The 23,749-nt window shown below is 40.7% G+C and overlaps 2 protein-coding genes across 5 annotated transcripts in view; one reads left to right on the top strand and one right to left on the bottom strand.

The window, feature by feature from the left end:
• iffo2b (intermediate filament family orphan 2b) overlaps positions 1 to 13,630 on the top strand; it is a 28,817-nt gene extending 15,187 nt beyond the window's left edge. The window contains exons 2-9 of one of the 4 annotated variants that reach the window (XM_035151298.2): positions 1,841 to 1,901; positions 4,885 to 4,980; positions 5,546 to 5,551; positions 6,744 to 6,914; positions 7,713 to 7,867; positions 8,387 to 8,594; positions 8,742 to 8,840; positions 10,026 to 13,630. In XM_035151298.2, the coding sequence (XP_035007189.1) occupies positions 1,841 to 1,901; positions 4,885 to 4,980; positions 5,546 to 5,551; positions 6,744 to 6,914; positions 7,713 to 7,867; positions 8,387 to 8,594; positions 8,742 to 8,840; positions 10,026 to 10,274 (1,045 nt within the window). In that variant the 3' untranslated portion in view covers positions 10,275 to 13,630. The remainder of the gene's footprint in view (positions 1 to 1,840; positions 1,902 to 4,884; positions 4,981 to 5,545; positions 5,552 to 6,743; positions 6,915 to 7,712; positions 7,868 to 8,386; positions 8,595 to 8,741; positions 8,841 to 10,025) is intronic. The other 3 variants (XM_035151300.2, XM_035151299.2, XM_035151301.2) reach the window with 3 other exon arrangements.
• Positions 13,631 to 13,871: 241 nt separating this feature from the next.
• Positions 13,872 to 20,209, bottom strand: LOC118104433 (telomeric repeat binding factor 2, interacting protein). The gene is made up of 10 exons (XM_047339465.1): positions 20,046 to 20,209; positions 18,579 to 18,821; positions 18,310 to 18,449; positions 17,914 to 18,131; positions 17,130 to 17,219; positions 16,469 to 16,973; positions 16,264 to 16,364; positions 15,383 to 15,623; positions 14,656 to 14,864; positions 13,872 to 14,383 (listed from the first exon to the last, which is right to left on the bottom strand). Exons 2-10 carry the CDS (start codon positions 18,812 to 18,814, stop codon positions 14,162 to 14,164), a joined length of 1,962 nt encoding a protein of 653 aa, XP_047195421.1. The 5' UTR covers positions 18,815 to 18,821; positions 20,046 to 20,209; the 3' UTR covers positions 13,872 to 14,161.
• Positions 20,210 to 23,749: the final 3,540 nt, after the last annotated feature.

Here is a 23,749-nt window from a genome sequence, read left to right as displayed (position 1 = left end):
CACGCACACACATACAAACACACACACACACACACACACATAAACACCTTAGTTACTACTTGTCTAAGCCTAACTTAACCTTAAAGCAATATTAAAACATGTCTTCACCTTATGGTTTTAAGATTTATGTGAAAGGGACTTGCTTTTTGTCCCCATAAGGAAGACAAGTCCCCACAACGAGAGTAATACTTGGAACACACACATATCCCTATAATTATATCCATATCAGGACTTGATATTGACCTTCAGAAATTATGTTTTGCCTCATTAGGACGAGGCTTTGGTCCCCATGACGTCTACTGGTTCTGTAAAGGTCATTATTTGAACTGGAAAAGGTCCTAAAGAGGTTAAAGAAAAATGAGTACACACACACACACACACACACACACACACACACACACACACACACACACACACACACACACACACACACACACACACACACACACACACACACACACACACACACACACACACACACACAAACAGAACCCCCCCTTCCCAGTCACTGCACATGTGTCCCTCAGTGGCTCTTTGTCACATCAATGTGTCTGATACTCTGTGGTTCCTTTACATAACTGAGTGAGTTCCCTCTTCATTCTGAACCTCATCCTGTCTTTTGGGAAGCATCAGTGACTCAGCAAGGCTGCGATCTCATCTCTCAGGGAACCAGATGAGTGTGTATTAGGAGCACGTTGAACTGACTGATGCTGTGTTATAACCACACAGAGGCAATCACGGACGATTCTAATTCTGTTTGTACATAGCTGCCATGGTGCGGAGCTGTGATATGACCCATCACGAGAGGAGAGGAGATCTATGTTGCTAATCATAGTTCATCATAGTGCAGCTTGCAGCCATTGGGGTCATCTGGCGTTTTATTTTTAGCCATGTCAGCACCGCGGCATTAGCAAAGGCAGTATCTGTAACTGAAATATCTCATCACGTTAATGTCGACATCAGGATTTTTCTTTCAAACTTTGTCTTACACAAAACACTTATTAAACTAAGGCCCTTCCCATCAGCCTCAGCTGTACTTTTGTGGATGATTCATAGCCTGTAGACAAAGATTACCAACATGTCTCCACTTCTTCCTGTTAAAATATTAAGCTAAATTATCTCGTGTCGATACACGTGCTTCCATTTTGCACTTTTGACATCATTTGGAGCCAGAGTCTGTGCAGAAGTTTACTTTTGATTTTGGTCCATGTCCCATCCACTAACATGGAGGAGGCAGGGTTTGTGGCTTACACTGCTGGAGATTATGAAGTGATGAATAATTCAGTCCATGTCAACTTCAGGAAATGTCAGAACTGCTATGATTGTGTTTGCTCCAATATGTTCAAACTCTCAGTATGTTTTATCTCTGTCAAAAACACGAGATTTGCGTTTGCTTTGTCCCGTTGGCAGTGAGATCATAGACTCTCTCTCCTGTGACTTCCTGAGGAATGAAGCCGTGAGCATGAAGGAATCCAGTCTGCAGCAGAGAGACACTCCACCCTTCAGGGTGTGGTGAAGCTCAAATGTCCCTCTGCAGTCATTCACAGGTCCAGAAACTATTCATGAGCAATGTTTACTGTATTTGAAGAAGGATGGGACTGTGTTCTCTTTTATCCTTTGTATTGAGGCAGTGGGTTTGCAAAGATTAGTCCACAAAAGAGGAAAACAGACAAAAGGTTGAAAATAGGAGGAGGAAGTGGGTGTGAACCCGCACTGCCAAGGGCATTTTGTAATCAGAGACCAGAGTATTATTCCCTCTAAAGTACCATTACCCTGTATAGCGGCCCCCAGGGGACCAGGACCAGCAGTAACTGACCAACCTCTGTGCTGTGTGTTGCAGATGGGAGGAGGAGGTGTCCAAACGGGAGAAGCTGGAGTCTACGGTGGAAACCATGCAGCAGGTCTGGAAACATAAACAATAAAATATAAACCAGTAACACGCACAGTCTATTTAAAGTCATGCTAAAGGTCCTTTAACAAACACACACACACACACACACACACACACACACACACACACACACACACACACACACACACACACACACACACACACACACACAATGTGTAACATCTGAGGGAAAGACTGTGTTCATGTCTAAAACAGCCACCACAGCAGGTGCATTTAAATATAGCTCAGCGCTGCGTTGTGTTTATGCAGCGTGAACTCAGCTTAGCAGGCCGACAGGAAGCTAATGCACCAGGAGGATATGTGTCAGTTTAGAAAAACCACATTACAAACCCATCAGGAGGAGTCAGCTGACCGAGATATACATATAAACATTGAATATAACCTGCAGCCTGCCATCATGTTTCTGTCCAGAACAGGCGAACAGAAATACGAAAATCAATTTCAAGTGTCACACCATGGGGCTACATGACAAAGAGCAACGCCATCCCAGCAGCCGGCGTGAGGAGCTCATCTGGCCGGTGTCCTTCCCCGTTTCTGCTTTAGCACAGATCGATCGGTGACAGCACACGTGTCTGTCTTAGATTCTGGGTCAGCAAAACAGCAGATAGAGTGAGGGAGTGGCATCCCCCCCGGGGGCTTTAACCTCTCAGAGCACACGGGCAGATGTCGCTGTGTACGGGGGAGCCGGAAATCTGCTCACACATAGTAAATTCAATGCAAACAGCCAGTTATCGTCATGGGCCCGGAGCCAGTGGGGGGCTGTCGCTGTGCAGTGACTTACTACAGCAGCACAAACAGGCTCTTGCTGTGACAAATTCAAGTCAACAGCTTTTATCGCCCTTTTAGTCTTTGTTTGTAAAAGTCAGTCTTTAGATTAGAGCCCATGTTAAATAGCTCAATAGAACAGCCATCCACTGAGGGGGACATTATGGGAATAGCTGCTAAAAAAATTATTATCTTAAAAGTTAAAACAAGTAAGGCTCAACTATTTAGACTAATGTTTATAAGATCGAAAACGATGCCAGGCAGTGAATTAACAGTAACTTGACATTTTTACACTTCATTTCTGCACGTATTAAACAAATGAGATTAGTGTGTTAACCATAATTGCATTCACCACAACAAATACCTCACTCAAGTCCCAACAGTTCCCTTGAATTAAAACAAGCCTTGTGGCTGAGGCCACATTACGTTTCTCAGCTATATTTGTGCTAGTTGCAGGTTTCTAACTCTATTTGTTACCATACAGCTGCTGAGAAAAGCCCATGAAACCACATTTAAATCCACTAGAGACAGATTTTTATTTGGATCTGCACACACTCATAAATATTTCATCAGAATGCACACCCATTCTCTAATAAATCAAATTCAATGTGGAAAAAACGCCCCAATGTTCTCTCCTGAGTCAAACCACAGCCTTGCACAGAGTTTCATGGAAATCGGTCCAGTAGTTTCTGTGTAATCCTGCTGCCTAACAAACGCAGTTGAAACTATTGCCTCCTTATAGCGGATGCAGGGACGTGCACAAACATTTTGGGGGGCAGGGGCTCAAGTGAGAAAAAAGGCACTCATAATTATTTATAACAAAAATGTTTTAAAACCAAAAGTTAAATAATAATACCCTTAATACCCTCACACTCACACAATTGTTAAATACTCAACAGTAGTAGAATGAATAGTTATTAGATGAGGAGCCCACAATCAAATTATGCACTTCAAATTTATCAAATTTTTCAATTTTGGTCTATTTTTCGTCCATGTCTTCTTTCACTCTACTGGAAAGAAAACTTCCAAAAATAAATATTTAAATGGTGTTTGTTTCACCCTCTGTCTGTTTGCTAGCAGGACACAAGTTAACTATATTTGTTTTTGTCTTTAGGCTAATTAGCTGTAAACTTGAGGCACTGGTAGCTTAGATCATCACCACTCAGGGGGAGGTGCTGCCGGTCTGACAGGACTGTGATGACTGTGTGCTCACAAGTGCACTTTCACTAGCCTCACAATTCAATTACGATTCAGCAGTCAACAATTCAAATGCACAAAAATGCATCACATCTACAATTTCCTACATTACTGCACATGGCTGCTTTTCATCAATTAATATCAGTTAATAAAATCAGTCGGACAAATATGAACTGCCTTTTTATTTAGAAAATGCTTTAAAAAGTATTATAGACTGTTACTATTATGACAAGTGTGCTGTAATTTACAAAATAAGGTTTTCAATTCAACAATCAGACTACAACAGTAACTATATGACACACATTCATTCACGTTAGACTTGTGTGCTGCACCTAAGGCTTAAAAGAACTCTGATAACAGCCTCTACTGTATCAAGGTGGCTCCGCCTGTGATTATTGAGCTGAAGGGTTCGTGTTGGGGGGATTTTTTTTCCCTTTCGACAGAGCCATGCTAGCAGTTTCCCCTTGTTTTAGATGATCCTCTCATCTAACTCTTGGTCGTAATGTGAATATGTCAAAAAATCGATTTAAGTTTCAGCCGTTTGGAAATAATCCACCGAATCCATACTTGTACATTAACATACATTAAGTGGCTGCGTTCCATTCCCTCATTTGCATCAGGTAAATATAAAGAGGAAAGTAAATAATGATCTCATGGGTACTGAGCCAACAGTAACTAAAGCATCATAAAACAGTGTAAATGTATAAAAGCTTTATTTTCTTATATGGGCCTTATCAGATCGTAACCAGTTCTTTATCTACCGCACCTGTAGCCACATCCTGAACCATGTCATACAACAATGATGTCGGTCCCTTTGACACTTTCACTTTGAATAGATTTTATCAGATGTTTGTTTAAATGACTCATTTGACTTATTTAGACCAGTTAAGAACCGGTAACTGAATAAATTCAATCCAATCACGTTGGTAAGCAGAGTTCATGCTGTCAAACACACATGTCACTCACCCGATTAGGAGGTTTATTTACTTGTATGTGACATTTGAACTCAGAGTGCCCAGGAGTCGACGGAGGTCCAGGACGAGCTGAGCGAGAAGGTGGACAGACTGAGGGCGGAACTCGTGGTCTTCAAGAGCCTGATGACTGATGTAAGTATTTGTTCAGCGACAGGGTGACGTCGTCCTCAAGCCTGACAAAGATGTCACGTCATAAAGAAAACCTGCTGGGTTCACTCCCGTGCTTAAACACATCATGATTGATATGCGTCCCAGCAGCAGAACACTTCCTACACATTCCGGGGCTTTATTCTAATGGAGGTTGTTTTTCACACAGGTCTGAGGATTAACACTGAACACACCCTTTCCTTTCCGACCTCGTTTGAATTCGGGAAAAATCTATAAATCCCCCCCCAAAGACAAGCATTCATTGAAAATAGCTCAAATGGCAGCTGTAGATCAAGGGCACATCCTGTCCTGTACAGCTCTGTATTGTTCCCTGGCAGCTCTGCTCTGGTGTGATATTCAGCTGTAATATACTGCACTGGGCCCAGTCCCAGCCTGTGCTCGCCCACTGATAGATATAGTCAGTTGAAGTATTTGTTTTTGGAAAGCCATGTTGTTTATCCTGCTTCTCTCCACTGTGGCATCTGCTACCTTGTAGATTTTTTCATGTTATTTTCTGTGTTTTACTTCATCCCCCAATGCGTGATTCCAGAAGCGGGTAAGTGACACGGCTGTTGTGGAGCTCTGAGGTTGTGTGGAGACATTTGAAGTCGAGTTGTAGTGGTAGTTTGACATCCTGTGTCTGTGGATGTGTCTGTGTTTGTGTTGACCCTCTTCTTATATTCAAAGAGGAAACAGTGTACATGAGACATTGGTCCCGTCCATATCTGCCCCAACAAATCTGATCATAACAGAAAATTGACCTCCGAAGGTTGTATCCTTTTATTTGGCTGACTGGTTTTCAGGTTGTAAGCAAGATTAGACAAAAACATCAACAAACTTAGTGGACGGATGTGGTTTGGGTCGAGGAGGAACCCATACTGGTGCTGATCCGGGGACGGATCCAGGAATCGTTTTTTTACTTTCTTTAACACTGCAGGATAGAGAGGGTTTCAACATTTCCCCCGTTTCCTCAAGGAATAATTGATGGATCTTGATGAAGAAAATCTGGCACATTAAGGGGACTGATATCTATGAGTGTGTGAAATTTGGTGCAGCTTGATTGGATTTAAGGAGACTGTTGGACCTTAGCGGAGGTATGTGCTCCACTCAGGGACATTCTAGTTGTAATATAGACAAAATAAAGTCTCAAAAGTAAAGTTTGAGTACTATAAACATTCTTATTTAACCTGCAAAGCTAGTATACTGGGAAAACAGTCAATTGGAGACTTACAACACAAAATAGAATACGCAGAATTTGATGAAAGACCATGTTGAAAAATGCAATATGGCTGTACATGAAGGAAATTGCCAAAATGAATCTTACAAGCACCTTAAAGGGGTATTTTATTGTAAGGTTTCAAAAAATTTGGTGTCTGAAAATGTATTTTGATCGTTTGGGGACAGTATTATGTTATGGTTTATAGTCATAGGCTTTCATAGATTTACACATTTGAAATCTCAAACTAAATCTACGGAAAAACATGCCCCCTATGGCATCACTGGGATTACAACACTATAGATAAATATATGTGAAACAAACACTTAGCCACATATAATATCACCAAGTTCACAGCCTCTGATACAGAGATGGATTAACCAACACGAACTAACTGAGAGATGCAATATGACCATACATCTATTAGCTAAACATTTCCGCTGCCACAATGAATCGAGTTCACATACTGTAGTTTATACAGTGTGAGAAGGTGCATATGAATCTGTAAAATCTCTGTTTATCTAATTTATAGCAAATGTCTGACCTGGACACCAAGATCCAGGAGAAAGCCCGGCGGGTGGACATGGACATCTGCAGGCGGATCGACATCACGGCCAAACTGTGCGATGTGGCGCAGCAACGCAACTCGGAGGACATGTCGAAGATGTTCAACATCAGTCCGGCCCGGTCGCTCGCAGAGAAGGTGGGTGTCCGTCCGTCCGTCCATCGGCAGTGCGTCCGTCTGTCTGTCAGAGGAGCTGAAAGTAATCTAAGAAAAACGCTCTGTCAATGAAACCACAGCAGGAATGCATGTCTGTGAATAAACTCATAAACACATCAACATACACAGACTCATATATGCACAAACGCAGCACACACACACACACATATAAAAGTGAAATGCTGATGTGTTATCTTCGCCGCACACAAGGTTATCACATTGCGCCTACATTTCTGGCTAAAAGCCCAGTGTAAAGTATAAAGTATAAATCTGCTGTGAATCAAGCTGGAGGCTTCTTTAATGTCATATTTTGTAACGTGTCTCTGCCTTACATGAAAAATGTGCAGATAAAACCGTCTGATTTATGTGTTCTGCTGTTTGTTGCATCTTGAATCTGTCGAATCCACTTGGTTATGTCTTTGTGCTTAACCAGACAAGCATCACCAATTAGCTTCAGTTGGACATGGAACACACACGTTTAGTTTCTTTCCTCAATGTTTGCAGATGAATAAACACATAAAAAAATGTCTGTGACCAAGGATTAAGTGTGAAATTGACACCAGTTGTCTTCTTTACATTTTGCCTCTGGGTTCATTGGGTTCATCTTGGATCCAAAAGCTAAAGAGTGTGTTGTTGTCTGTGTGTGTGTGTGTGTGTGTGTGTGTGTGTGTGTGTGTGTGTGTGTGTGTGTGTGTGTGTGTGTGTGTGTGTGTGTGTGTGTGTGTGTGTGTGTGTGTGTGTGTGTGTGTGTGTGTGTGTGTGTGTGTGTGTGTGTTGCAGGGCGCCATGGCCTGCTGCAGGAGGAAAGAGCGTAAAGCGGTGTCTGATGAGGAGAGTTCAGAGATGGATGCCGAGCCCAGCCTTTCAGAGGAGGAGGAGGACGTTTCAGAGGCGCTCAACATCACGGACGAAATGAAACGCATGCTCAACAAGCTGTAAGTAACACACACACACACACACACACACACATATCCACAGCGCACATTCATCAGAAGCACCAGGTACTCTTAGCTGTGAATGAAACTGCATGTTTTACAGCTGCATCACATCAGCACAGTAGATGAGATGGAATTGTTGTAATTATTCCTTCATCTCCCTCTAGTGTTTTTATGGAGTATTGTATCTCATATACAGAATGGTCTCTTAGCAAATCTCTGCATCTATACTGTACTGTAAAAGTCTCTGTTTATGCCACAGTGCTCCCTTCTTCATAAGTTTGTGTTACAACCCTCTATATTTTCCACTCTTATCAATCATTTCTTATCCCAATCATCAACAATCGTAATCATTTCAATCAGTTGTCCATATTGTTTCCTCTCCATCTCCATCTCCAAGCATGTCTCCCTCTTTGCATGCGACCTTCATTGTATCTGGTGGCCGTTACACTTCTCCCTTGCTCTCCTCCCTCTCTCTTCCTCCTCCTCTTTCCGTTTCTCTGTCCTTGTCCTACACAGACATTGTTCAGATAACTCCTTTGTTGCCAGGCGCGAGACGTTCGAAATCGACGACGAATGCGACAGCCTGACGTGGGAGGAGAACGAGGAGACTCTGCTGCTGTGGGAGGACTTCACCAACTACAACGTGCCAGCCGCCATCGCTGCAGCTAACGGCACGACCAACGGCAACGGCACGACCAACGGCAACGGCGAAGCGGCTGATCCGGTGAGTCCACGTTTGCACTTTGGCTCCTTCAACACAGCGTTGAGGGTTTTCGAGCTCATGCAGGTCAGAGTGTAGATCATTGCTGCGTTTGCAGCCTAAGACGTCTGCTAATGCATGATGAATGAGGCTCTGTCTGTGCTCTCCAAGGACTCCCAGGATGGAAGCCTTGGCAGCCTCATCGATGAGACAGAGTCGCTATTTAAGACCAGAGAGCAGGAGTACCAGGAGAGCATCGGCCAGATCGAGGTACATAGCCTCTGTCTGTCTGTGTGTGTGTGTGTGTGTGTGTGTGTGTGTGTGTGTGTGTGTGTGTGTGTGTGTGTGTGTGTGTGTGTGTGTGTGTGTGTGTGTGTGTGTGTGTGTGTGTGTGTGTGTGTGTGTGTGTGTGTGTGTGTGTGTGTGTGTGTGTGTGCGCGTGCGTGCGTGCGTGCGTGCGAAATAATAATCCTACAAACAGTATATTTTTGTTGTCCTTTAGTTTTTGCTGCATCTTTCCCCATTCTCTCTCCCCATTTTCACACTTGCACTGTAAATAACACTATAAAGGCACAACAGCCCAAAATATCTTAAAGACAATAAATATACTTGGGAATTATTGTGGTTCATTTATTAAACAGATTTTTCTTGTATACACAGAAATCCAAGAATGTTTGCTCCTAAGATGTTTTTAAGTAATTGAAATCTGTGCCCAAAATGTAAATATTTCCTTGCTATCACACAACTAGATGAAAGTTCATTAAAATCAATATGAACTTTCCCTTAATTCCTTAAATGTCCTTAGAGGTTTCATGAAAGTGATTAGGGTGGGAAATGGCATCAAGTTATATTGTTTTCTTTTAGTTGGAGGAAGGTCATTGTGACTGTGTTATTTCACTGTTTGAGTTTCTGGAACGTTTTGTAAAAGCTCTGTTCTACATTTCACATCATTTCTGTGAATGTCTTCTTTTTAACATATTCATTTTTAAATGATTCATCATATTATATTTAACATTGTTTTATTATTTTGAAACATGGGCCTATCTCTGAAGGCTGTTAATGACGAGGCTAATTTACAATAAAGGGCAAGTTAATTTGTTAGTTACAGTTGGAAAGTACCTACTCATTATATTCCAGTTTTTAATTGTAAGAATTTATGTAGTTGGTAAGAAAATGTTCATTAACAAATCAACATCTTTTTAGACTCATTATATCATATTTTCTATGTAATTAAACATTTTGTTTACCTTTTAAGGAAACTAATGGACGTTGATGTCTGTTTATGGATTTATTTCATTTACCTACAGCATAATTTCCCCAACTTTTTGGTTAAAAACTTAAATAGAACGAGCAGCTAATAGCTGTAGCAATTAAACGTTTTCTTTAGCTGAAAAACACAAAATCCATAAAGTAAAGCAGCAGTTCCCCTTCAATCTATATATTGTCTTCCTTTAGATGGAATTGGCCACAGCAAAGAGCGACATGAACCGACATCTGCACGAGTACATGGAGATGTGCAGCATGAAGCGAGGCCTGGACGTGCAGATGGAGACGTGTCGTCGGATGATCAAAGGTGGCAGGAACTCTCCCTCTGTCAGCTCTGTGGCCAGCAGCGACTCAGGGAACACGGACGAGATCCAGGACGAGATCTTGGACAAGGACGGAGAGGCAGAAGCCTCCGTTAGTTGTCCCGCCTCCTCCTGACCACCGCTCGTTGTCACAGGGGTTCAAAGTGTATGGAGCTCCACCCTGCTCGAGGTGGACCAACTTAACTCTGGGCCTGTTTGACCTGTTAAAGTTCAGATGGTCACGGTCACTGATGCAGGCCCAGAACTGGTGCTTTTATACTCTTTCTGTTGTTTAAGTGGTTTGGAGGCGTCTTTGCTTTACAAGGAGAAAAAGGGTGCACATAGAGTCCGAGCTGTTTTCTTCCTCACTGCTGCCTCACTGGATTCTTGTCCAGAGCTTCACATCATTTTTGACGGAGAGAAAAAAAAAAGAAATTCTCAAACGTTTTAAACTGGCTGAGAAATATTTTCTACAAATTCTTACCCAATTAAAGTCCTTTTTTTCTAAAGGAATTGAAAATAGTACATATTGTGCTTCTTGTTCGGTGAACAACGAATATATTCACACATACACACACACACACACAAAAAAACTGCATCCATCTTTTAAATTTGAATATTTATGATTTTAGATCGCAGAAAGTCACTTCCCCTCGATTGGAAAGCTGTTTTGTTTTTGTATTATTTAAGTCCCGGTCGTGTGATTTGCGATCCAGTGTCTCTCCTGCCAAGGAGCCAAAACAACGAGCGGAGACAAATGGTGTTGGAGTTCTGCTGGTTTCTGGGGGAATTCTGCAGGGTTGCCAAAGTTGACAGAGGAACGGAGCACAGCCTTTTGATGCATCAGTGCACTACTGAAGTTCTATGCAATTCAGCTGGCCTTATATTTTCAGACTGGCTTTCACCCTTCATCGGTTCTCTTCAAATACGATTAGCCTTTTCAGCAAAGCAGGTGTTTTCTATATATCATTTTGAGCGTTTCAGTGTGAAAAAAAATCTACTTTTGTTTTGTCGTGCACATCAACAGTAAAACTGGAACAGCGCCCCCTAAAGAAGGGACAAATCACGCCAATAACACCAATGCTTCTTGCTACAGAAACAGTGCATCGCTCTGACTCAGATGTGTTTTACAGGGGAAAGATTGTTCTCAGCTTGTGCAGTTTATTTTGAGCACATAAAGACATATCATCCCAAACAAGTCAAATACTGTTGTTTTTATGAAAGAAATCAAATAAATTGAAGTTATCAAAGCCAAACAAGGCTCTGGAACCTCATAAGCAAAGCCAAAGGACACATATGTCACACAAGTATAATTGTTAGATATCATAATTCATTGTATGTTAGAGAAATATTCCTTTGATTATGTGGTGTTATTATTATTATTTCCTGCTGTCCTGCAGGGGGCTCTGTTCCAGACGAGTGGCACATCCTGCTTTGTCTCTCCTGAACCGGGGCTCGACTGTAGTGTCAGGCTGTACATAGAGAGCTGTAGGCATGTGATCGTATACCCCAGAGGCCTTTTTGTGTTGGTATTAAGTCTTTTGAAACCGTTCGAGATGTCCAGCAGTTTCAGTGCTTCCACTGGATTAGCGCAGAAACTGACCAACGCATGGGGACAGAGGGGATCTTTTGAATCGCCTCTTTGTATTATAATGTATGTACAGTTTGCTGGATCAAAGATTTAAGTGCTACTTCTTTCTTGGAAGATTCACAGAAGCAGAATGTCAAAACGCAGGCCTTTTCTTATTTCAGCATGTTTCTCCCGAGGAAAAGGAGCTATGGGTCCTTTTTTTTTTTTACAACTTTATTTTTTTTAACTAAATAGCTGCAATGCAGACTGTGCGCTATGTTTTTAATCAAAATCATATCTATTCTAATCATTGATTAATTTGTGGCAGAAAAAATGTTTTTTTCACAGATTACTCTGTGTTAACCAATGTTAATGTTGCCATATTCAGCTTTTATTATATTTTCAGGAATAGTTAACTTCTTCCAGATGTTTTGACCACAGCAGATCACCCATTATTAAAAAACGAATTTATTTTATCGGACAAGAACGAGGAACGTAGAGAACGTCACATGCATTTTTTGTTTGACTTGATGTAAAACCAGTCTGATCAGTAACAAAGAGCCATACTTTTGTCGTTACTGTACTTTTCAGCTGTGACATCAAACACATTATTGATTGTACGGTTGTAACATCCACAAACAGCAGGTCTCACTAGAGCGCAAACCTCCGCCAAGGCCCAACAGTCCCCTTGTGATCAGATCCAGATTGTTATATTTACATCTGCCTTAGTCCCCTTAACATGCCAGATTCTTTTCATCAAGATCCATGAATAATTCTATCAACGAAAATGTCTAAACAGAATCCAGGATTTGCCCCCTGATCTGGATCCACACCAAAACCAAATGGGCTCTTCCCTGAGTCATACCACATCCCACCACCACGTTTGTGTAAATCCGTCCGGTAGTTGTTGTGTAATCTTGCTCACAATCAAACAGACAGGGGTGAAACCTGGTGTCCTTGGCGGAGGTAACAACACACCACGCTGTCTCTCACTTCACTCAGAGCGTCACACTCACCAGCCAACCAAAGCAAACATGTACAGTAACATACGACAAAGATGTAAATCAAGCTATAGAATCCTACTAACTCAGTCTCAGTGTTTGTACAGCCCTGCCACACACACACGTTAGTTTGACGACTTCCCCATGAAAAACATGCTGTCGTGTTCCAGAATCACAAATTCTTGCAGACTATCAGACATGTCGGTGTATTGTCTCCACTGTTCCATCACTTGAAGCAGGTCACATCCCAGCTGTGTTGTTTAAAGATACTGTAGCACTCCTCCTTGCTGAATGTAGCTTCACTGGAGGACTCCTCTAAAGACCTTACAGGTAAACGCTGAGAAAATGTAGCTGTTTCAATCCAGGGATATATGGTGCGCTGTTACTTCAACGGAGACCTTGGTATGTGTTGCTTTACTAAACGGGTTCTCACCAACTTACAGTATGTGACCTGGGTGTATGTAAAGCAGATCCTGGTGGATGTGAATGTTTCCTACTCAAATGGTTTTATACTAGTGGGTTTTATCAGTGTTGACCTGGGATTTAATGGTTGTGTTGACATATGGTTTCACGTGTTAATTTGCATACATGTTTGTCGTCATTATTGCCTTGACTTTTGATTCCATAAATATAATGGGGAGATGAAAAAAATAAAATAAAAAAGGTGCAGCAATACTCGTGGCCATATTTGGGTAAAAATTGACGGATGTATTTCAGATACTGGTCTTTGTGTTTCATTTGCAGCACAGGTTGATCCATGTAAGAGGTTCATTTAAATGGTTTTCTTTTCTTGTTTTTTTGGGTTGAAACTACTGATACTATGTATTCATGTTGGTCCGGGGCAGATCGTTTGAAAATTATGAATGTACTCGGTTGATATTGGGAATAAATGAAATAAAATGGTGGATTGGATAAAATGAAGATGAATCAGATTCTTTTCTTATACTTCACATTCATTCTATTCTACTCTAATCTGAGGAGTTTGAGGTGACAGATGTGTCCAGTTCACTCAATTTTACACGTGAAGGCCATTTTTTTATTAAATCCACTGAAAAAAGACTGAATTGTCTTTTGACAAATCTCATGCAATCTATTCATTATTTATCTGGCAAAGCACGAAACATATTTAAAAAATGACAGCAAGAGTTATCAAACAGAAACACATTTTCAAGCAATTTAATGAGACAAACAAACAAAAATATTAAAAGCATAAGAATAAGAAAAGTATTCCCATGTTGAAATGCATTAAAAGCTTCTGTTCCCAAATTAAATGAAAATTGCCGGATAGATTGTCATTTACATACAAACTTTACATTTTTAAAACTTTTTTTTATCCTCAAATGTCTCCAATTTAAATTAATGAAAATTCCGCAGAGAAAGTCTGCTATTCATTTTGAAAGAAGAGATAACTGTCATACTAGTTATTCAATGTACATTTCTAGATCTTCTCCTTCATCCCTCCAGCTCGAGAAACACTACTCTTTTGGCCAACTCCTTCTCACCGTACTTCTCCTGCAGCTGCTGGCGGACAACAGGATCGGCAGAGATCAAGAGACCGTCATCAGAGCGAATCCAAACGGGTTCATAAATGGTGGAGGGATTCAAAAGCAGATCCAGCGCAGCAGAGAAATCTCCGCTGGTCCTCAACAGGGCTTTGGTCACATTGACTATGTCCTAGAAGAGAAAGCATTAGTGGAGGTTAGAAAGTATTTCAAACAGACAAACAGAGTAGGAACCAATACTATTAATGAGTTAATGGCAATAGATTTCAGTCTGAACATCTGTTTCATGGATTTATTTCTTTGAATCCAAAAATAAAGAGTAAATGAGAGTAAATAAATGCAGTAAGACTTGTTCAGCTGATCTATAGGAGGCCGTCTATCTTTTAGAAAAACACAAATATAATAAAGTCTAACTCACACTGCGAAAACAAATGGAACACTCACCTGATTTGTCTGGTTCATCAGTGCGCTGAGTTGCTTCATGTCTTCCTCTACCTGGACCTGAGTCAGCGATGGTGCAGCGTCTTTCCTCACTAGTGGCTGTGGGTTGGACAGAGCTGTAGCATTGTCACCAGTGATGGGCTGGGAGTTTTCTTCCTGAGATTCACTGTCAAATATGAAAAGGTGGGCCCTGGAGGCTGCATGCAAAGCCTCTGTGGCTGCAGGACCAGACGCTGAAGGATCACAAGCTGCAGGACCACAAGCTGCAGGACCAGAAGCTGCAGGATCACAAGCTGAAGGACCAGAAGCTGCAGGACCAGAAGCTGCAGGATCAGAAGCTGCAGGACCAGAAGCTGCAGGATCAGAAGCTGCAGGACCAGAAGCTGCAGGACCAGAAGCTGCAGGATCAGAAGCTGCAGGACCGAAGCCAGAGAAGCTGCAGGACCAGAAGCTGCAGGACCAGAAGCTGCAGGACCAGAAGCTGAAGGACCAGAAGCTGAAGGATCAGAAGCTGCAGGACCAGAAGCTGCAGGACCAGAAGCTGCAGGACCAGAAGCTGCAGGATCAGAAGCTGCAGGACCAGAAGCTGCAGGACCAGAAGCTGCAGGATCAGAAGCTGCAGGATCAGAAGCTGCAGGACCAGAAGCTGCAGGACCAGAAGCTGCAGGACCAGAAGCTGCAGGACCAGAAGCTGCAGGATCAGAAGCTGCAGGACCAGAAGCTGCAGGACCAGAAGCTGCAGGACCAGAAGCTGCAGGACTAGGTTCAGGGCGGCCCTTCTCTGGTGCACTGTCACTGCTGACAGCCTGGGTCTGTTGAGCCTCCTCCTGGAGGGGTGCAGTAGGTCGGGACTGTGCTGAGACAAGGTCTGCAGTCGAGTCTGAGGGCTGACGAGGTGGTTCTGCTGATGTGGTTGGTATCGCTGCTTTTTCAGGTGGGTTCTGGAGATCTGCAGCTTCATCCTCAGAAGACTAAGAGACAGCAACACAACAGTGTAACGTTTAAAGAACAACTTCTGATTCTGTCACATGGAACTAATTTAGGTCTGTGACTCAGCATTTGTGTTTAAGAGATTTGGAGTTGGAGGAGAACAGATTGAGCGAAGATACAAAAGATATTAGCTATTCCTGAAATTAACTGAATATTCGATGACCATAACAATATTACAGAACTTTTTGTTTTATGATTGTTTATGTAATTTTTAAGCAAAGTAACAACATTCCCTTGTTTCAGCCTCTCAGTTGTGTGTGTTTGCTTCTTTCAGACACAAACAAACAGGCTCAACAGACTATTTTGACCTCTCTCTTCTTTAAGTGGTGTTTATATGTACATAGAAAAGAATAAGATCAAGACATTTCACTCCTGCTGCCCAATGACCTGCCATCTCTCAGAAATTCAAAACCAAACTGTGAATGATTCTATTTTTCAGGATTATGATCACTTATTGCATGTAAATGTCTATGGGGTGGATAATTTTTGTTTACTGTGCTTGGGTGTATGTGTAATTGCACAGCTATTTTTATTTAATTTGCAATGTCATGCTGACTGGAGAAAAAGTCTCACCTTGACATTATAGGTCACAAGGGGACGTGCTGTGTTGTGTAGTCGTACCTCACTTTCATCTTCAAACTCCTTTGTAGCCAACTCCAGAATCCCAAACTTTCGCTTCCCTTTTCTCTTCTCTGGTTTCTCCAACGAGTTTGACTCTTCCTCTGAGGAACATGATGGAGAAGAGATCATACAATCTGACATGACTGGACATTTTATTCAAACTCTAGTATAAAATCTAGTATAAAATGAGTCAACAAATAAAAACCTGGTTGTGGTGTTTCAGAGACGACAGTTTCTACGCTCTCCAATTCGTCACTCGATGCTGCTGCTGCCACACTCAGTCTTCTGGCTCTCTTTGAAGGCGGTGAGTCTGCTGTTGTTTTCTTTGCAGACTGGGGAGAGGAGGACAGTTTCTCAGCAGAATATGATGATCTGAGTTTTTTGCCGTAAGGTTCAGGCGATAATGACGCCTCAAGCTGCCTGCGTGTTGGTTGACGCTGTGGTCTTTGTTCCTGCTTGGGGGAAGCCCCCTGCTTCTCTTTCTGCTTTTGGGGGGTAAATGAGCTGAATGGGGAGTCCTCGGGCACATTTTCTTTCTGTGGAGAGTTGGTTGCTTGTGTCTCTGCTGCTTCTGGTTCGGTGTCATCAGCTGGAATAGGAGCATCTTCCTGTGGATCCACACGAGGCTCCTCGGGCTGAGAGACGTTTGATGTTTCAGCTTCGACATTTTCAGGTTGTGAGCTTACAGCTGGTACGGGCTGATCATCCATCTGCAGGAACACCAAAACTGGTCATTTCATTTCAGCTAATTATCAAATCACATATAAACATTATGTCATTGAATCTTTGCGTTTAATACCGATACAGTATACAGGGTGTACTTTATCTGTGGTGTTAGAAACAGTAAGCTCTGGTTCCTACTGCACCTGTGTTAGATCCGTCTGAAGAGCTTCTGGCTGTGGCGAATGTGTCTGAGGAGAAGCAGCATTTTCACTGGAAGATTTTGGAACTTCTGTCTGTTATCAACAGAGAAGAAGTTGCAGGCTACATATTTATAAACACTACAAACTATGAAGTGGTCTGCATGATAATCAGTAGAAAGTATGTGTAAAGCGGCTGTTGGAATATACTGTATATATCTTAATGTTTGTTATAATAATACAATTTAAGTCATCCTGTGTACAATAGATTTATTAAAATGTGCTGCCATCTAGTGGTTGTATCAAAAAATACAATCCTCCTACAGCTTCTGCAGCATCACCCACAGTTAATCCGAAGTTGATATATTTAAAATTTTAAATATGGCAGTTTAAAGCTTTACACACAAGATGACATTTTTCATATCTTAACAGCCCCGATCTAAAACACGAAGACGACCTGGATGAAATGCAGAAGGAGGCAAGCCCCAAGAATATGTGATTAAAAAATAACACCACCATTTTTCCTCTACTATTAATTGGTTGCTGGCCACTAGTGACACCTATGCTATATTGAAAGATGTAAACTTAAAATCACACCCATCAACATTCATTTGCATCTGTACAAAAGACAACGGAATTAGACAATACCCCTCTGACAGTGACATGTGACAATATACAACGAGAGCAGCTGTAGATGAATTGGAGTCCGTGCACGGACCTACCTGAACCTAACTCTGAAAGAAACATGTGATGTGTTGAAACAGGTGACACCCACTTTCAGGAAAATTACCTTGGTCTCCTCCTCTGTTGTTCTCTCCTCCTCAGAGTCAGACAGCTTCTTAGCCAGTTGTACCCTAAAGCGATACTTCATCGACTGCCAGCTGTGACTGGTCACATGCTGCTTCTGCATCTCCTGCCAGAGCCGGTTTCCCCCCGTCTCGCTCCTGTGCTTGCTGACATAACTCAAGATGGCTGCATCTTCATCAGGGGTATAGGGAGCCCTGCCTACTTATAATGACACAAAGTATATAACACAAGTCAGTCAAACACAAACAGAATTACACTTATTCCTAATGTGACAACAAATCGTACAGGTAATACAAAAGCTGTCTACACATTACAATACAGAATCAATGGCAGAATAAATCCTGACAAACAGTAGTGTTATGTGTTTATATTGTACCACCTGTGAGTCCAGAAGAACCCTCTTTCTTGACGTGTCTCGCAGAATGTCTCGGGATGTCTTCAGGATTTAATCTGTAGTTCTCAACGTTTAGATGTTTACCCTTCTCGATACAGTCATGAATGTAATTGATGGACACATACCTGAGGAAAAAACAGACAGCAACCTCATTTCTGACTGTGTTTCAATTTCTTTTAGTTTGTTATAACTAATTAAAACACTGTATTCTTTCTTTTAAACACTTTCTACCAGCATCCCAGTCCAGCACCTACCAGTGAGCAGCAGTTTCAGGAATAGAGCCTCGATCGTCTTGGTCAATCAGCAGGATTGCTCCTGGCTGCTGGACACTGCACATCATCCCTCCTCCAGATATGATGAGCGGCTGCAGCCTGCGTTTGACGGGACCCGGTCGTAGGAAGAAAGACATGGGTTCACCGTCCGCGGTCAAGAAGAGTCCGGGGGAATTATTAGATTTGGCCACATCCTGCTGCCTGGACCGCATGGTCATGTGTCCCCTGGTGGAAGAGATGAAATTACCGACAGTACTTAATACATGTTAATTATAGAAAATGGTGCAATGTGAATGAACAATGATGTAGCACACAATTCTTTATATCAACCAAAAATGAAAACAAAGAATCAAGTGTTAAGTTATTTACATAATACTTAACAAACTCAAACCCTGTTCATGCCATGTGTCTAGTTCTGTGACAGTGAGGGCCTGAATACTTGATCAACAATATTTAAATAATAATAACTAATATTAAAATATTAACATAACAGATGAATTGATAATCTATTCAGTCTCTTTCTTATAAGTAAAAATGCCAAACATTAGACGCCTCCACCATATTAGACGTGAAGATATTCCTCTTTCCTTGACTGACAATTTAAGTTGTGTGTCAACCAAAACAAGACATTTGACATTTTTTGATGGGCATGTTTTACTATTTCAGGATGTTATACATAGAAAATTATAAATTACTATATAAAAGTAACAGATTGATCGTAGATGAAAATATTTGTTACTTAGTTGGAATCTTCCATAGCCAGTTCATTTATTCAAACAGTTTGCTGCTCTACAGTTATTTCTGAGCTTTGGTTTACAAGTTACAGATTACATTATAAATATTTATAAAAATATATATAAAATAAACTACCCAACAGAATATACAAGTAGAGCTGAAGTGATGATTGATTGAAAAAAATTTCAATTTTCTTGGATGAATACAAACATTTCCAAACTCTTAAATACATGTATTTACTATGTTTTCTTTCAATTGTTTATATATTTTGGTCTTTATTTCTAATCACTTGGACAAAACAAGCTTCTATTTGGGTGTGAATTGGACACATGCCTCACTAATTTCAGAATGTATTTAATTTTTGGAAAACCAATCCTCAAGATATTAAATCAATTGAGAAAGTAATTAGTAGATTAATCCATGATGGATAGCATCATTAGTTGCAGGCCTATAACAGCAAGATCCTGCTTTTACAATGCATGAGTAATAATAGTCTAATGATATAATGTGTCGCAGTAAAATCATGTAAGAGTGCATTTGTCCAATTATACCTAACGTTTTATTTTTACACAGAGTTGTAGTTAACTGAGTAAAGCTAATAACCTGGTTACAGCTGCTAACTAGTAGAGAACTACTGACAGGAGAACTACTGACAGGAGCCACACAGAGCTGCATCACATCAGAGTCAACATGACTTTAGATAAGAAACTAAACCTCTAGTGGAGTTTCCTCAGCTCACAGACACTGGAGCAGGTTTCCGTCAGTAGCTCGTCTGCTCCTTTAGCTTCAACGTATCCAGACTACAGACAGATATTCAGCATAATAAACTGATGCTGTGCTTATATAGAAAACGACATTTTGACTAGATACTGAATTAGAAGTTTACCGTGAGATTTTCCCGCCGTGATAGAAACCAAAACACAGTCCACTTCCGTGTTTCTCTTCTTCGTTGAATTGTTTCCAGTCAGTGTGTCATTACCGCCCCCTCTGTTCGTCTATGATACAACATCACAAATATACACATTACACTATGCTGTATATTGCTCTTATTCAATTGAGTGGTAGATGATGCAAAAACTAACAATCAAGCTGAATTGTGATGTCGCTTCAGCTCAGAGAAAAATTACAGACCTGGAATCGAACACACAAACAGAATAGATGATACATTAGGTTGTTGTAATGTATCATCTATTCTGATCAGCTGATTGTCCTCTTGAGGCTGCTGCTACTCCTGCTCTGATTTCAAGCTCCACTCTGTCCAGGGCCTTTCTTCCTCTCTGTGTGGAGGTTACATGTTCTCCAACCACATTTTATATATATTTTATAAATTATATATATGTAACATACAATGTGTAGTTTAACTTATTCCATCTCAACACTTATTTTGTGGTAACAGTCGAGTTTTGTTTCTTGTGTTCATCAGTTCTTCGATGCACCAAAAGCTTACAATAAAAAAAAAAATCTAAATGTTTCATATATACTATTTCAATACAATTAGATCCTAAAGGCCAAACCCAAATGACGACATTTTCACTCCTTAAATTCTAACTTGTAGACCTTGTGTATTTATGAAATACAAAAACACATATTTCTCTCTGCTGGTTCATGGTTGCGTTGGGTCAGGAGGTGAAGGGAAGGAATTGGGCTGGCCTGTTTACCGTGTCACCTTGCTGACCTCACCTCCCTCACAGCCCTGACAGCTTCATTATTGTTATTGGCCTCTATTGTTCAATCCCTCTGCAGCTCAACCAGCTGAAACAATAAAAACAGCCACTGAGGTGTTGCAACTTGACAAAATCTATGTATGTTTATGGACAATCTCTAAATATTAGATACAGTCACTCCTGCAAGCTGATGATGATCCATCCTTCACTTGAACCTCTATCCTGAAATAATCCACATACTCCCGAACCATCATCACACAAAAGAGCTGATCTGTTGAGTAAATATCAGGTTTTTATTTTCTTTTTCAGGGAAAAATGTTCAATTGTGGAAAGGGTGCGTGGTCGGGTCAACAAGACATAACACAGTATAGTATGATTTGGTTATGACAGAGGAAAGCCCCCCTGTTGTGTGATTGGGTGCTTGTCTGAGCCTGCAGAGGGCGTCACTGTACAACTAAACTCAACACCAGAGCTGTCAGTCAAACAATATCCTTAATACTGATCAGTGCAGAAGAATGGATTCATATTCTTACTGTGTCTGAAATGAAGTTCATTGCATCAAATACCTTTTAACATCCATCAGGAAGAATCAGCATTTGGAAACAAGTCGAGGAAACAGATCCAACCTCTAACAGGATAATACACATCAGTACGAAAACTTCTCACAGTACGAATCCTTAGCTCCTGTTGGAATCGTCAACTGAAGCTTGTCAGGGAAACAGTTTGAGGCTCCAGTGTCGTGTCACCTTGTTACTGGCAACTTTCCTGTCGATGTGGTAAATAAACAGTGGATCTGTAGGTAAAGTGATTCGTTGGTGAACCACAGCAAAGCTTCACCTTCATTTTTGTGTCATATGAAGCAGTGTCAAGCTCTCCCCGGAGAAATGTAGCAACATTTTTGGCACTTTTCTCAACTTTGCAGATTTTTTATTTGGACAGAGTCAATACTATTTCTTCAGATTTGGGAAAAACAAAAAAAATTTGACACCAGTTTGGCATTTGGAGAAATATGCTTATTCACTTTCTTGCTAGTTATGATCATTTTTGCCGCCTGTCCTTTGAATACGGGCCTGGATTTAGCCTAGCTTAGCATAAATACAGGAAACATGGAGATACAGCTCTGTACAAAGACAAGATTTGCCTACAACATATCTCACTGTTCACCAGTTAACACATTTTCTCATTAGTTTAATTTATGCCGGGCACAACTAGCTCTTTCCCTGTTGCTGGCTGCTATGCTAAGCTAGGCTAAGGTGAGCTAAGATAAGTGGAACCTAACTGTAACTTAAGTGTTAACGCACAGACAAGAGAGTTGTGTCAATCCATCAAACAATCTGAAATATAGTCGGATTTTACAAATACTTTATCCATTGAGGATTTTATAAACAACCACATTATAGTTGTGTTTATTCTTTAAAACATGTGATAATTGAAAATATTGTGGGTTTGTTTCAAACACATCTGAATAAGTACTGAGGGTTTACATCAGTCCTTTCTCTAGACGAGACAAATTGAGGAATGTTGCGCAGTATGTTTCACCAGCATGGCCTCGTCTGAGTCATCATAGGTCACGTCATCCACGGCATTGCATTAACTTTCCACTCAGGTTTCAATTAATCATGTTCAAGTGCAAGTGAATCAGTGAATCACGTGGAAAAAATCCACCTGATCCACCTTGTCAGTTCAAATCTAAGATACACAGTGTCGAAAAAATGTTGGTGGGCGGAAGGACGCACGTGAGGAATTTCCACAGTGTTGCAACTGAATCAATATCCGTCATGATAAGATGACTTAATGGATTCATGTTGGACTGATTATCCACAAACCCAAATGTCTTTATTTGATTTTATTATCCCAAAAAGATTTGAAAAAGAGAAAGCCATTATAACTTAAAAGGAACAGAGATCTTTAAAAATAAAAACGAGATTCAGAACCAAATTGATGGAACGTTGCATTACAGTGAAAGGAATCAGGAACAATCTCAACTAAGAAACCAAAGAATCTAAAACATTATTTAAAAAAAACTATTTAAACCAGTATGTTGAGGAGATACAATGACATGTGTTAATTAAACTTTAAATGGTATAAAATGAATTGTAACTTTAGAAGCAGTTTTATTTAATTGAATTATTTGCTTTGTTAATTAATGTATTGCGAAAGAGGGGCAGGTTATATAAGATTCTTCTTCTTTCTGCTCCTTTTTGAGCAGTCGATGAACTTATAAATAAATAATTTTATTTATTCATGTGTTAATTATGATGGCAATGTGTGAATGTGTTTTATTCTGCAGTCCTTGTGCATTAAAAGAAATATAAAGCACAACACAATACATTTTTTAACAAATTTAGTACTAATTAAGTACAATGCAGTATTTGTATCACAAAAAAACAGTAATAAAGGTTATTGGAAATAATGCTGATACATGAAGCTATATAAAGACACGTTTTATTACATTATAAAACTACAATGATTATAATTTTACAATGGGAATATAAACCCGCTATCGTCGTATCTTGGTTGAAGTTTACCTCTACACATCTAAAGTGTTTTTCAGTAAAATCCTAAAAGAACATGAAGTGCCTTGATACAAATTCCTGAGTTGTTTTCTATGTAAACACCAGATTAAATGAAAATAATGTCTGATGAGCTATATTGGTCTTACAGTGGCAGGTGTATCACTTCACGCTCGCACGAGGACACACAAACACATATCAGGTATCACACACTGGTGGGAGTCAAATTCTTCTCTGATAC

Source organism: Hippoglossus stenolepis, chromosome 3 (genome assembly GCF_022539355.2).
Source record: "Hippoglossus stenolepis isolate QCI-W04-F060 chromosome 3, HSTE1.2, whole genome shotgun sequence".
In the NCBI taxonomy this organism is placed as follows: Eukaryota; Metazoa; Chordata; class Actinopteri; order Pleuronectiformes; family Pleuronectidae; genus Hippoglossus; species Hippoglossus stenolepis.
The sequence above is the reverse complement of the archived record's forward strand: the minus strand, read 5'-3'. Positions and strand labels throughout refer to the sequence as shown.